Genomic DNA, 14,341 nt, shown 5'->3' with positions numbered 1-14,341 from the left:
ACTACTTTTTTGCTAGAATGCCTTTTACTAGTTGAAGGCCAAATTTCAAGTGGGCTGTACACAATAGTAGAACTTCAGTCTAAGGAAAAAACAGTTGCTGAGCATATCTTCTTTTACACTTTTTAACTTAATAAATAACTATATGGTCGCATGATCTCTAACTCAAAGTATGCTTTAAACCCTGGCAGGTTATTTCATTTCTTCTTATACATTTGGAGAGTTCGAAAGAAGAGACAGTCTAATCTGACCTTCAGTTTACAAGCTACTCCATCTCTGGGTTTTGTCCTGTAGTATGCCAAATAACCTTTGCTTGGCTAAAGGTTATAGTTCATAAAGGCATATAGTCTTCAGCTGAGGACAGGAAGTAATGGAAAATCAACAACTTTTCACAATAATTGTTCCGACTGCTAACTGACTTCACTGCTGAAAAGTCATAGAATCATAGAATCATAGAATCATTATGGTTGGAAGAGACCTCAAAGATCATCAAGTCCAACCGTACACCTGATGCCACCCTGTCCACTAAACCATGTCTTGAAGTGCCACATCTAAATGTTTTTTGAACATCTCCAGGGACGATGACTCCACCACCTCCCTGGGGAGCCTGTTCCAATGCCTAACAACTCTAACGGTGAAGAAGTTCTTTCTAATGTCCAGCCTGAACCTCCCCTGGCGCAACTTGAGACCGTTTCCTCTCGTCCTATCGCTAGTTACCGGGGAGAAGAGACCAACCCCCACCTCACTACAACCTCCTTTCAGGTAGCTGTAGAGGGCGATCAGGTCTCCCCTCAGCCTCCTCTTCTCCAGACTAAACAACCCCAGCTCCCTCAGCCGCTCCTCATAAGGCTTTTTCTCCAAGCCCTTCACCAGCCTTGTTGCCCTTCTCTGGACACGCTCCAGCAGCTCAATGTCCTTCTTGTAGTGAGGGGCCCAAAACTGGACACAGTATTCAAGGTGCGGCCTCACCAGCACAGAGTACAAAGGGATGATCACTTCCCTAGTCCTGCTGGCCACACTGTTTCTGATACAGAAGTTTTGATGTAACTTTGAATTTTTTTCCTTTTTCAAAAAAAAAAGACAAGCACGTGAAAATCAATTATGTATAAATCATGATCATTTTGTGATCAGCAGAGGAGCACCACAAATCTGAGTAAAGCTTAGTTTGATTCGCACAAAGTCTTCCAAACATCTGGTGAGGAGATACTTCATTCTTTGAGCAATACTCTGTTTTTCTAAGCAATGCATAGATGAGCAAGGGATTTGAACAATTCAAACCTGGGATTTAACTATCTTCTATTCCTTATAAATTACATTTTTCTTCAATAAACTTAGCCAGGATCTGAGCTCTTGCTGAGCATCCTGTTTGCAGAAGTCTCCATTACACAGTATGTTTTCTGTCGCTCTGCTTTACAATTCTGTCTCTGGCAATCATTATCATGTAGGTTCCTGCCACAGCCATAGGCCATAAATTTGGCATCTAAACAAATAGTTAACAACAAAAAAATCTTAAAAGAAAAAAAAAACAAGAGAAATTACTCCTTTTTCCCTTACCATGTTAAATACAGCCATAGTTAATATTATAGCAGTGGTTGTCAAAGTAAGAGTGATTCGTGGCCAAGGACGGTTTGCGATGATTCCAGATGATTTCAAGATCCACAACAATGAAGCTGATGCTTTCTTGCTACATTGCTAAGTGCAAAGAGTTTAACAAAGAGAAAACAAAAATAGCTTTAGTATATTTAATTACTATAAACAATGGTAGAATTAAAAAGGCTCAAGATTGCGGGCAGCATTAATTGTGAAACATTGTACAGAAGTATTCAACTATTATAGTCTCATAAGAGTTACAGATCATGATTATACATGAAACTAAATGCAAATTTAGTTAAAATATCTGCCACAATATTAATTCTGTTAAATAATTATAATTTGCAAGTACCTTATTAAACATTCAATATATATTACTAATAATTGCAAATACAGAGTTGACAGCAGTGTCATTATGTCTAACATTGGTAAAAACCAAACTGAGCTCCCCCGCCTCAATTAAAAAAGCAATATTTAGTAGCCTCTGGAAACTTCAAAATGTAAATAATGACTCTGCAAAGTCTTTGACAGAGAGACAGAGGTCTCCTCATGCAGGATAATGATATGGAAATATCCTTGGCAGTATATAAAATAGCAGGGCTTCTGGCTTTTTCTTTCATTTGTTTGGAGACTTGATTAATAATTCCTTTTAAGTGAAAGGTAACTCACTAAAGCAAAACAACCTTCCCTAAGACTATCTAGAAAATAAATAAGCATTTCATACAACAATCGGGATTTACAATTTGATACAAAGAGTATTTAGTGAATAGAAAATTTTTCTTATATAGTGGTAAAAATTAACAGTAAAAAACTCTGACTCATTTAACCTGCTTCCAAGAAGATCTTGCAAAGCCTGCATTCACACATGCATAGCACCTAGAGGCACACGATGCTCACACAGAATAAACAACAATTTGTGGCACATCCAATAAATATTAATTTTCCCCAAACTTTAGCAATGAGGAGTCAAGGTTGCCTAGAAGCATCTTGTGCCCTTTCGAAATGTCAAATTCAGCTACACTGAAACCTCTGTAAAAAAAGCAATGAAAAGTTAAGGAACATGACAGTCCTACAAAAGTATTCGGTTTTTATAAACTAATTTTCTCTATTTACTTAATATTATCAGAGATCACTTTACATATTTTTTCACCCCAGCCACAGCAATCAGCAGAGATACAAGCACAGGAAGTCTCTGAAATGAGAACTCAAGCACTAAAAGTCACCAAATATAGGACTTAATTTACAGCACTTACGTATTAGTTCAGGTTCAATAGCTACGGCACATCACACTAAATTACACTATTACCCAACACATGTGATGTAGTTTGCATGAAGGTCTTTGTCGTACTGCACCTAACTATCTCCCTCTTAACTACACACTATTTGGACAAGTCCACTATATATCTAGAACTTTTTTTACATATCGTTTCCTTTTCTGACAGGGAGTTTTGCATACTGGATTGGACAGATTCTGAGTAAATGAAGTCAGTTTCAGGAAGGTCAAAACAATAATTGGAATCTCAAGGATGGACAAAGAAAAGGGAAAAAACAGGCAGCTTTATATATACATTACTCCTTCCCCATATTAAAAAAAAACCCACAGGACCTCAAAGGATCTGCATTTTTGAGCAAGAAACTCCTGCTCCAATGCCTTTTTGAACTTCCAAACCTTGTTCTCCACCCCTAAGTACATAGCAATTTTTAAGATAATTTGAATCCACATGTAGATTTTAGAAAAGTTTTGTTATCCTTCCCACTTTAATAAAGTAAAAAGCACAAAGCCTAGATTGCTGCTATTGCTACAGAAGGGGAGTATTGAACTGGACACAGAGAATCAATCTGTGTGAAAATGAATCATCCAGTTACCTGTCTAGACTGCCTAAAACCTAATGAATCAGGGAGCATGGATTTATAGCAAATCAAAACAGTAATGAAATCATGTCTTAAGTTACTCTTTGCTTTTGTTATAGCACACCTGGAGCTTTACTACAACTTCACCTACATTGTTCTGTGATTTTCTTTGAAGTTTAGAAGTAGTTGGAATAATTTAAGTTAGATTAGGGACAAAACTAGGCAGGAACACCAAGAAAGTACAAGGAATATAAAGTGGATAAGAAATTATATAGATAAAGCCATACATTGTGTTCTCCTTTCTGAATTATGTTACAGGGAGCTATACTGTTCAAGGGAAGTTGTTAGGTTAAGAAATTCCAAGAAAAGAAGCTAATGATGAAAATAAATTCTCTGGCCTAGACCAGATACATTTTATTATGAATTTTCTTGGTTTTCGGTTATCTGACTAAAGGTTAATCAAATTAAACACAAAGACCTGGTGATGATCAAAAGGACAATGATAGATGGTGGAACTAAAGTAACATAATCAGTGAACAGAAGCCACTGAATCTGCTGCTCCTAAGACCATTGAAGGAGAACGTGTCAGTCATGGTTTCTGATGGAAACCTATCAAGAAGCCTCAATGAAAGAAACTCCTTTTCCAGGATGCCATGAAGACTAAGGGTGATTACTGCCTAAAAAGACTACGCCGGCATGGGGCAGATAATTTTGCAATGGAGCAGAGAGAAACTTGGGATTGTGTAAAACATTATGGCATGTTTTAAGAGCATTGTGGGCATGTGCAAAACTTACAGGATGTTTAGGGGACGGGACACAGAAGAGGAAAGGGAGGGATAAATGTGGATCAGGGAGGAGCAAGCACAGGTAAATGGAGAAGAGAGGGGATGAAAGGAAATGGCTGCATGTGAACACTTGTCTAAATGAGTCTATTGCATATTCTTATTAAATCCTATCTCTAACTATCTTCTGTGTAAGTGCAGTCCTTATTCTGAGCCTGCATGTGTGCAAATACTAGCAAACTTCGTGCTAGACTAGATGGCAAGTAGCACAGGATGGGTGCCAGACACTGGAGAGAGAGAGAGAGAGAGAGACCGCATATCTGAGGCAACCGAGGGGCTGACTGCCAGCAACTGAAGTGTCTCAGACCAGTCCCTGAGAGACCCGTCAGGTGTGGGGGGGAGTGTGTGTGTGTAACCTTTAGGAAACCTCAAGCTAGACTGGCTGTTAAGTAGGAGATCTACATTTGGAGACACTCAAGGTTTGAGCCAGTCACTGTGTAAGGGGGGCAGAGTCTGGGCATGGATATCGTATTGACTTAAAGAGCATACTGCATGACCCGCAGATGCAAATGTGCCTGTGGATGACAGCAGTCAGGGTGTGTGTATACTCCACCAGTAAACTTCAGTCCTGATCAGTTAGAAAGCAGGAACTAGACCATCAGCATTGATCATATTTATGTGAGTGCTGTAAGAGGTGCTCTCTCCATGGATCTGTGTGGTTGGTCCTATGTGTGCAGTATGTGCCTGTGTGCGTATTGGGAACATGGACTCAACCTCACTACTGGTTGTACCTAGGACACAGTACTGACAACCTCCCATTGATGGGAGCGGGACAGGAGGATCCCCTGGGTCTTTAATTCCATCAAAATGGGCTCCAGTGGAACAGAAAGGAGCACTCCCCTGGCTCCTGAACTCCACTGGATCCAACAAGCTCTAGCAACTCTTATTTTCAATTTCAGAACTTTAAAAAACATATCTCAGCAACAGATGCAAACCAACGTCATAAAAAAGATGCTTTCATGTTTTTCTAGTGCTGAGCAATGTAAATTGATCGTTTCCTCTGAAGAACTTGCGTTATGTTAATTCTGAAGATAAAATTAAGTTTCACATGGAAAATCTCTGCTAAATCCCAATATCTAAATACATGAATGTTGGCATCAAATGAAGACTTCTCAGACTTTTCTACTTTAATAACAATGCTTCCAATTGTTAAATTTGAACTTTCTTCATTTTTTTTAAAGTAAACATTGAAAAAATTACAGTACAGAATTGCTGAGATTACTTGGCAATGTCCATGCTGAGAAATGCATTTATTGCTGAGGATTGCTTTATTGCTTTCCAAGTACCTGTACACTTTTTAACAGACTTATGAAACTTCTGTACTAAAATTCCTTGCAATAATTCTAAATTTCCTTTGTTTACAAGATTTTTGATCAATATCACCTGACCTTGCTAATGTCTTTTAGCAAGGAGGAACTAATTGGAGTGATTTTCTACAGTTCTCTAAAAAGCTGTTTTTCTGCTTAGATTTAAAAAAAAAAAAAAATGTTCTCTGGGAAACTTTATCGTTAAGGAAAGTTCTGAAAAATAAAATAAATTTCAAGAAACAATATCTCATTCAGCCAGTGTGATTAATCAATAAAGAGATTCCATTCTTCCAGATGCTATTGCTAAATTTACAGATATTGCTGGCTCTGACCTGAAGAAAAATGTGAGTGTTGTTAGACTGCAACTGCAAAAATGAAGTTGTAGATAGTTATTCCCACTTGTTAAAACAGAAGCACATGGGAACTCAGTGATGCATTTCTTCCCAGGCTGTTTAATGCACAGCTCTGAGTTCTGGAGGGGAAGGACCACTGCTTATTTGGTACATCTGTCATGCCCACCTGGTTTGTTAAACAGGTGACAGGTCTCTCTAACAGCAAAGAGAGCAGCATACATAGGTTAAGCTGATGAGACTCCTGAAGGGAAAATTTGTGACAAAAACCTGATTCACACTAAAAATCTTTAAACCATTGGGTAGAAATTCCTTGGAAAACATGAAAGAATACACTGTTGATCAGTAATTCTCTATGTGAATTAAGAGATTTGCTGAACTTTATTTCACTTTTGAGCAGTCTAAATCCAGTCCATATATAGTACAATTGCAGCAGTTCAGTACTGCTGAAAATTTAGGGAACTCCTGGAAGCAGAACCGGAGTGGTCGAGTGATCATTAAATTCAGATTCTTAATAGCATTGGCAGAAGCATGCAGGTTTATTTTGCTAATTTATTAGCTTACATCAAACTTTTTTTCTTGTTAATGTTATGTCTCACTTGCAATTTTCTTAAGAAAATGGAGAATGAGATGAAAGGAAGAAAGTAATCATTTCTAGAAAACATGCAAGAATGGTAAGACATTTGATCTCAGTAGCATTAGGTTCTCTGTTTATTCTAAATGGAGCTGGCAGAATATGTTTCAGTGTTTATCATTTACCAACTAGAAATAATAGGTATTTGTAGTATGCAAGGTGACTAATGTATTGCCTTTTCATCTGAACATTTAAATCTGATATGACAGCTCAGCATGATAGTGAATAATAACTTATTTTGAATATTCAGGTTATTAAAATGTATTCTGTGTTGTCTTTCCACACACAAAAACCTATTTCAGCGTTTAACAAAATGAATGCTGTCTTTCTGAGCAAGATCAAGGAACTGATGCGAGAATTAATTGTGACAGCTATGTTGTAAGTGAAAGACAGTGTCGCAAGAGCTGTCACACTTCTCCTTCACATGCTAGCAGAGGTTGGAACATCTTGACTGAAGACCTCTTATTTACAGAAAGCCAGTGAATCACATTTTATATAGTTCTATTATTGTTCTTTTCATTTTGCATTCAAATACAACTTAGTATTTTACTAATACTGATGTTACAAAGAATGAAATCAAGAGAAACAAAATTCAGATTTTTTTCACATACTCCTTTTCATTCAGACTTGAAGAAGATACCAAAGTTCAAATCCAAAGAACTGGGTGACTGGTTGACAGTGATTACGCTGACCTAAATTTGGAGAAAGGTGATTTTTGTATACAGACACAACCTTATACTTTACATACTTTCTAATGGTCCTATTGTTGATAAAAAGGACCAAAATACTTCTAAAATGAGTACTGTAAAACCAAGTTTCTGAGCTCCATGGTGGCACCTGTAAATCTAAGCCAGGCATTTTGAGTCATACAAAATACATCCAGGTGAAGACTCTACTCAACTTATATTGGATACAACTGGTTTGACAAAAGCTAGAATCCTGAATAAAGAATTAACAGGAAAAACTAAAGTCAGTATCCCATTTTTAATTTCACCATACTTCACAGGGTTTATTATCCTTCACAAAAGGTCATGTTAAAATGGCCATGTGGTTCACTTCAACTGTCTCATTCAAAGGAAAGAACACAGCAGTGAGCTGTATAAATATGCCTTTGGGCACTCAGAGGTCAGTCCTGGTACTTCTGTGCTGCTTTCCTCATTCAAGAAAACGTACAGTCACTGTGTTATATGCTATTTTAAGGGAAGACGTTCTCAGTCCCTCCCATCAAAGTTTTTCTATTTCACATGAACTATTTAAAGAACCACTGGTTTTGAGTAAGAGCAAACCTGAATGACTTTTTAAAAAGACAGTACTCTGGGCACTGAACTAGAGAAAGGAGTTCTGAATGCTATGTTTCTACATTGACCAAGTCTTGATCTCCAAGTAAGAAGCTACCACCTGAAAACTGCCTCACACAACATAAGCCCTGATCTGTGACCATACTGTGGTACTTACACATCATGCTTATCAGCTCTCAGGTAGTATGTGTAAAAGAACCTTCAAAACAATCTAGATGCTCTCTGCTTTCATCGTTCTTATTAATTAACCGCAGGGAAAATTGTTTGCATACTGGACTGTTGGTATTAGGAAGAACACTCAGATATATCTTTATTTGGAGGTAACTTATAATCTCATCTTGGGCAAAGACATTAAAGGGCAGCATTGACGGATTTTAAAAAAATTCAAGATATTGTCACTCATCAAAAAATATTAAAAGAGAACTTATTGGCACAACAGACATAAGAAACTTGTGGTTTTCACCCAGTTAGGCAACTTCTTCAGTTGGTCACAATCATATAACGTGTCATAAACATATAACTCAAGAAGGAGTAAGAAGAAGGACTTTTGTTACTGAAATCAGTTCCTGAAGTCTGAACATAGTACTTAAGTCAGTGATGACCAATTTGCTGTTGCAGTGCCTGTGCTAGAGACTCATCAGAAGTCTCATCATTAGGTTTGATGAGCCTCTTTCATGGACCCTGCTGTAGGTGCCGAAGTGCTTCTCTGGGTTCTCCCTGACTTCTCCCATCCCTGTTTTAATCTTAATTTACAAGCAAAGCATTACTATTGAAGAAACTGAAGGACCTCGATCTTTCATTCATATCTGCATTAAGAGAGATGCTCACATCAGAGGTGAGGTTCCAGGTTGAAAATAATTTCCAAGTAGTGCTGGTACTGACATTCCTGTCTTTGCAGAGCTTTTAAGTATCTTAAGTGTACACAGTCTCTCTGTCTGTTAGGCACCGATGCCAATTACTTTAGAGTAAAATACAAGTCCCTGCAAACAAAGACAGAGATTGTGTGTCACTCTTCATACAGTGGTGTGGTGTAATGCAACTAATAAATAGCATGATCTCTTCTAGTAGGGACAGGACCGCTGACATACTGGCTGCACTTTTTAGATGCTCTGGTGACCTCAAAACAGAACATCTTTCTGGACTGTGGAGCCAGTTATTTTCTGATGTTTGTTTTGTTGGTATTGTGTTCTGCTAATTCTATGGTTCAACTGGGTATTTAAAAGAGACTATAAACATGTTCAGATGAGATGATAGGAAAGAAATGTTTCCTTGTTAGCTGAAGAAGCTAAATAGGTTTACAAGATACAAACATATGCAACAAAAAGCCATTTCATATTAATGGCAAATAACCGGCACAAAGAATATGTGATATCAATTAAGTGCACACATGTCCCAGGTAATGCAAAGAAATGTGAATCAATGCACAAAGAATATCTCCTTGAGACTTCTTCAGCTGGCTACCTCAGCTACCACAGAGGTCTTTCCTTTACATGCTTAGTGTGTTTTTTTTCTATTGATTGCATTACATGTTTCCAGTGTATCATTTAGGCAGCCAGATCTCTACTTCCTTGCATTCATATCAGGAGGTAAAACATATCTAACAGTTACCAGGTCTGAGGCATTTCATGCTTATTCTATGAACTTGTCTATACTTCAAGAAGACAAAGAGAACAGACACAGAAAATATATGAGCTAAAAGACAATCTCTGTCCTCTATCTGCATGTAATTTGGGAAGGAAACCTCTCAGGGAAAATTCAAAGAAAATATTCAAAATTAATAAAAAAGAATAGCCTACACTTAAAATAAGAAAAGATAAGCCAGAAAAGATCTTTAGGACCAAAAATACTCATAATCTTAAGATTTGACTCTGAATACTGTGATTATCTAAAAAAGTAAAAAAAAAAAAAAGCATAGGCACAAAGAAGTAATTAGACTATAAAGGATATAAATCTATTTCAAGTTTGCCAATTTAAGCTAGGACTGATGAAATTTTAATGCTTATGGGCAAACAATCGTTTCTATGTGAACTGTCAGCCCTCCCTGCCCTCAGCCTGTTTGCCCAAGACCAGCCGGGGATGACACGCCGCAAAGGCAAGCTCTGGAAGTCTGTAACCTCATTATTTGTGCTACCATTCTGCCCCATCATCTGATGGAAAAATTCCTATCCTTATTTAATGGCTGATATTATCACTCCACAACAGATTGAGTTGGACCGTGCTGCAGTGCTGCTGAACAGTAAAATCAACTAATAACAAACTCAGAGTGAAAGAGTGAGAATAAATCTCTTCTTACAATATTGTAATTACATTCCATAAGAGTTAGTAATTTGAGCCTTACAGTCTGGATGTTTTTTTTCCATTTACCTATGAAATTAAAATCATGCAGAGAAACTTGTTCAAAGTTGGTTTTTGTGTGACTTACTCTGCAGTGGTGACAGCCATTTATAATCGGTGGAGACTGAGAGGGCAAACCGTGAAAGTATTGAGACAAGCACATAATGCAGTGACAGGCAAGTGTCCTAAATTGAACTCAGATTTTGCCGTCTTTGCCAGCACTACAGGTCCTACTCTATAAATCTCATCACAGTCATGTAAATATTTGACTGCTACTGCAAGTTTATGTACCAGGTGCAGGTGCCCAGGTTGGTGGTGGGGCCTGCAGGGGTGGCCCCTGTGAGGAGCAACTGGCTCCAACGGCCCCACCACAGGCCATGGCTAAGCCCCTCAGCCACGGGCACCTCAGGAAAAGCCTGGGTAAGAAAGGGCAGAAAATGTTGGGCAGAGAGACAATGAGGGAACAAAAAGAGCGAGAAACAGCAGAGGAACACTAAGGTTGAAGGAGGAGGAGGAGGAGGAGGTACTCCATGGTGGAGCAGATATCCATGCTGCAGCCCATGGAGGACCCACGCTGGAGCAGGTAGATGCTCCTGAAGGAACTGTAGCCTGTGGAGATCCCACGCTGGAGCAAGACAAAAGCGTGAAGGGAAGGAGCAGCAGAGAAATGTCTGTGTACTGACCAGCCTCCACCCTGATTTGTGCTGCCTGGGGGCAGGTAGAGGAGTCTGGAGTGAAGGAGTGAAGCTGAGTTTGGGAGAGAGGGGAGGAATGGTATGGCTTTAATGTTTGGTTTTGTTTCTTACTACCCAATACTCAAATCTATTTTAATTGGCAATAAATTAAATTAATTTTCCTCATGTTGAGTCTGCTTTGTCTATGACAGTAATTGGTAAGTGATCTCCCTGCCTTTATCTCAACCCACGAGCTTTCTCATCCTATTTTCCTCCCCCATCCCACTGAGGAGGTAGAGTGAGTGAGCAGCTGGGTGAGTGTCTGGCCCATAGCCAAGGCTAACCCACCACAGTTCATCTGTCAGGGTCGAGTCAGGCCCAAAAAATTCTCTTCTTTTTTTGTGCATTTTTAGAAGAGAGATATTTGGTGATTTTAAACTCTCTAATTATGTGCAGGTATGTGTACACACAAGCACATCCACATTTACTACATGCATTCTGCAAGGGAATCCAAAATGTGCCCCTTCAGAAAAAGAGGTGGGGAAAAAACCACTCTGGCAAAAAAACCCTGAACAAACCAAAACCCAATCAGAATTAGGACAGTAAAGCTTGATTTCTGTTAACACTGACACTGTAGTGTTAAAACTCAGATATTGATACTTGTTCACTTGAGAACTTCAGTCTTTTTCTTCTAGAAAAAAAGCATTTACAGTTATGGGTCAGATACTGCAATGGATACGTTACCGAAACATAACATAGGGTGTCACTGTGGTTAAAGCTGCAAAACAATACTTGGATTTTGACATGAAGGAAGAAATCTTAGGGAGAGGACAGGGGAAAGATAAACCTACTGCCTCTTTTGATAGCTGCCTCTCATGCGTCACCTTACAGAACTACATCCATGCTTGTGAAGGAAAGACAGCGCTGCACCAAATATGGCACATACAAGACAGGAAAAACAGCACTGAAAGTAGGTGTTTCCTATTAAAGTGGTGTGACTTCTCAACTCTGACTTGGGATATTTGCTTAGCCATCCCTTCAAATGCAGAAAAATACGTTTGTATTCCTCCTAAGCTACACTATAACTAAAAGCCCCAGGACAGTCTATGTCCCAGCACTTCCTGATACCTTTCATTGGCACCTCTTTTTCCTACAGGAAAAAGGCTGGCTTTTCCTTGAAGGTTTTATTTTCTTTTTTTTAAATTTGCTTATTCAACAGCAGTACTCTGGCTCCATCATTTTACTCTTCAGTCGATAACAAACAGCAATCAAGTATGACATTACATGAGAACTAATTTTTACTCAAGTAATAGCAATACCTCTAGGACCTCACTCTAATGATTTAAAATATTTTAAAATACTGCTGCATTGTATCTCAGATTCATTCCTGAGCAGTGGCAGCATCCCTACCTTATTGAAAGACAACTGAAATGTACATTAATTATATTTTCTTAAAAACATGTCCTAGCTAATTACAAGCCTCACAAGGGAAGAGGGAGAAATTACAAAATCCCGCTTCCTCTGTTTCTTGCTTTAACTGCCAGGCCACCTTTCCTTACTGTTTTACAGCATAGTGTCTTTCCCATGTGCATGTTTTGCTTTTTTATAAAAGATCTTACTCTCATCTTTCTCCATGGGCGCTTGCAGAAAGATATAAAGATAGAGAAGGAGAAGTGAGGATTAAGTGACAAGTATACAGATAGTTTTACTCCAGATTGCATGCTAAATTCAAATTGCAATCACTTTCTTACAAATTCTGAAACACCTTGTTCTAGATGTACTTATATGTTGGATCTATTTGAGAATAACTGAAAGGAGGACAACAATACTTGTAAATCATATTGTGAAATGGTGAAAGGTTTGCCCAAATCTTGAATTAAATGAAATTCTCAAATTCAGCATATTATTGGGTATACTAATAGGTATTACAATAACATCTGGACCACGCAATAGCAACATTCGAAATTTACTATAAAATTTTTACGTATCAAATTAAATTGTTATTGTGAAATATTCTCTAAACCCAGAAAATGGTCTTATACAATACTTAAACAAATACACAGTCCCCCAGATTAAAGCACTCATGAGTCATCTCCTGGAAGCACAACAGCAAAAACTTTTGAAAAGACAATCAATCAAACAATAATGCAAACCTCTCAGAGGATCCAGCTTCATGGGGGAAAGAATATCAATGTAGGTACAGACAGTCACTGACTGGCATTTTCTGTTTTTCAGATAAATGAGGACAATTTACAGTAAGTTAACATGGACAAAACAATGTCCTCAGAAGCCTAAGCATGCAAGCCTTTCTCATTTAACTGGTACTCTGCAAAGGCAGAGTGACTTGGCAAAATCAGAACATGTTATTTAAAAGAAAGCATTAACTACTGGATTACATTTCCTTGAATACCTACCAAAAGCTGTCCAGCAAAGCAGATAAACAAAATGAAGGAAAGCAAGAGAAATGCAGTCCCAAATGAAATTCCAAGAATAGATGTTCTACAAGAAAAGGAAAACATGTATTAATTTTTATATTACACATTTGTAGCATGACCTTTCTTTGTGTATAATATTGATGATATGAAAAATTACCGTGTTCAAGTTGCAACTTCCAACCGTCAACACCATGGAAAAACAATCCCAATCCTTACCAGAATGTCAGACCTTTTTCCTGCCACTTTCTCAACTCAGGACTGCTTGAATTGGCTTTACCTCTGACTTTGTGAAATTATTACTGTGAGAAGACAATAATTTCCACACAAATAATTTAAATGACAGTGCATTAACAGCAGCAATGCTTTGTTTTTACCTTAGAAAGCCTAAAGGCTTAAAGAAGATCCTTATTGCTTTATTTTCATGCTGCTGTTTTTATAATAATTTAAGAGTCTAACAGACATACAAAATAAACTTGTCGGTAGTGCACATTCCCTCCAAAGGTACAAAAGTAACAGCATGGGACAGCGATGTCCGGTTTTCAGTGTCTCACAGCTAGAACGTGTGTCATGCTGCAGTCCCTGAGTCAGCAAGGGCCCTAACATAGTGACTGCTATTTCATGAATGGATAGAGATTCAACACCTCTGAAACCTTCACTCTGTATCAAAATTGACTGGCTGGCCAGTAGATTCTGAAGTACTGGAGGACAGGGTAGGAAGGAAAACTAAACACTATGAAGAAAAGACAAAACAACAACAGATTTTAAATGAAAAAAAGTGAGTAATCTATACTCTTCCTGAAGTCATCTTTACTCAGTGTTCCAGCTCATCCTTTTCTTGTGTGTTATAAATAGGAAAGTCTAGCCAAAATAGCATCACTGCATACTCAGTAAACAGAAACAGGGATACAGTAACAATCTGTGCATGCATTCATTCCGGAAATGTGGAAATCTCTCTATATGAATACCACAGTAGAGTGTAATTGCTCCATCAGGCACTATATGAGAGCTACTTAGCATGGCTGCCTAGGG

General features: G+C 38.2%; 1 protein-coding gene across 1 annotated transcript in view; it reads right to left on the bottom strand.

The window, feature by feature from the left end:
• The window catches only part of LOC104163046 (adenylate cyclase type 2-like), a gene marked incomplete at its 5' end in the record, with an annotated part of 58,797 nt that overhangs the window by 38,990 nt on the left and 5,466 nt on the right, over window positions 1-14,341 (bottom strand). The window contains 2 exons of the mRNA XM_009701925.1: window positions 1,552-1,689; window positions 13,292-13,376. Of these exons, the coding sequence (XP_009700227.1) occupies window positions 1,552-1,689; window positions 13,292-13,376 (223 nt within the window). The remainder of the gene's footprint in view (window positions 1-1,551; window positions 1,690-13,291; window positions 13,377-14,341) is intronic.

Source organism: Cariama cristata, unplaced genomic scaffold, assembly GCF_000690535.1.
Source record: "Cariama cristata isolate BGI_N322 unplaced genomic scaffold, ASM69053v1 scaffold3116, whole genome shotgun sequence".
Lineage (NCBI taxonomy): Eukaryota > Metazoa > Chordata > Aves > Cariamiformes > Cariamidae > Cariama > Cariama cristata.
The sequence above is the reverse complement of the archived record's forward strand: the minus strand, read 5'-3'. Positions and strand labels throughout refer to the sequence as shown.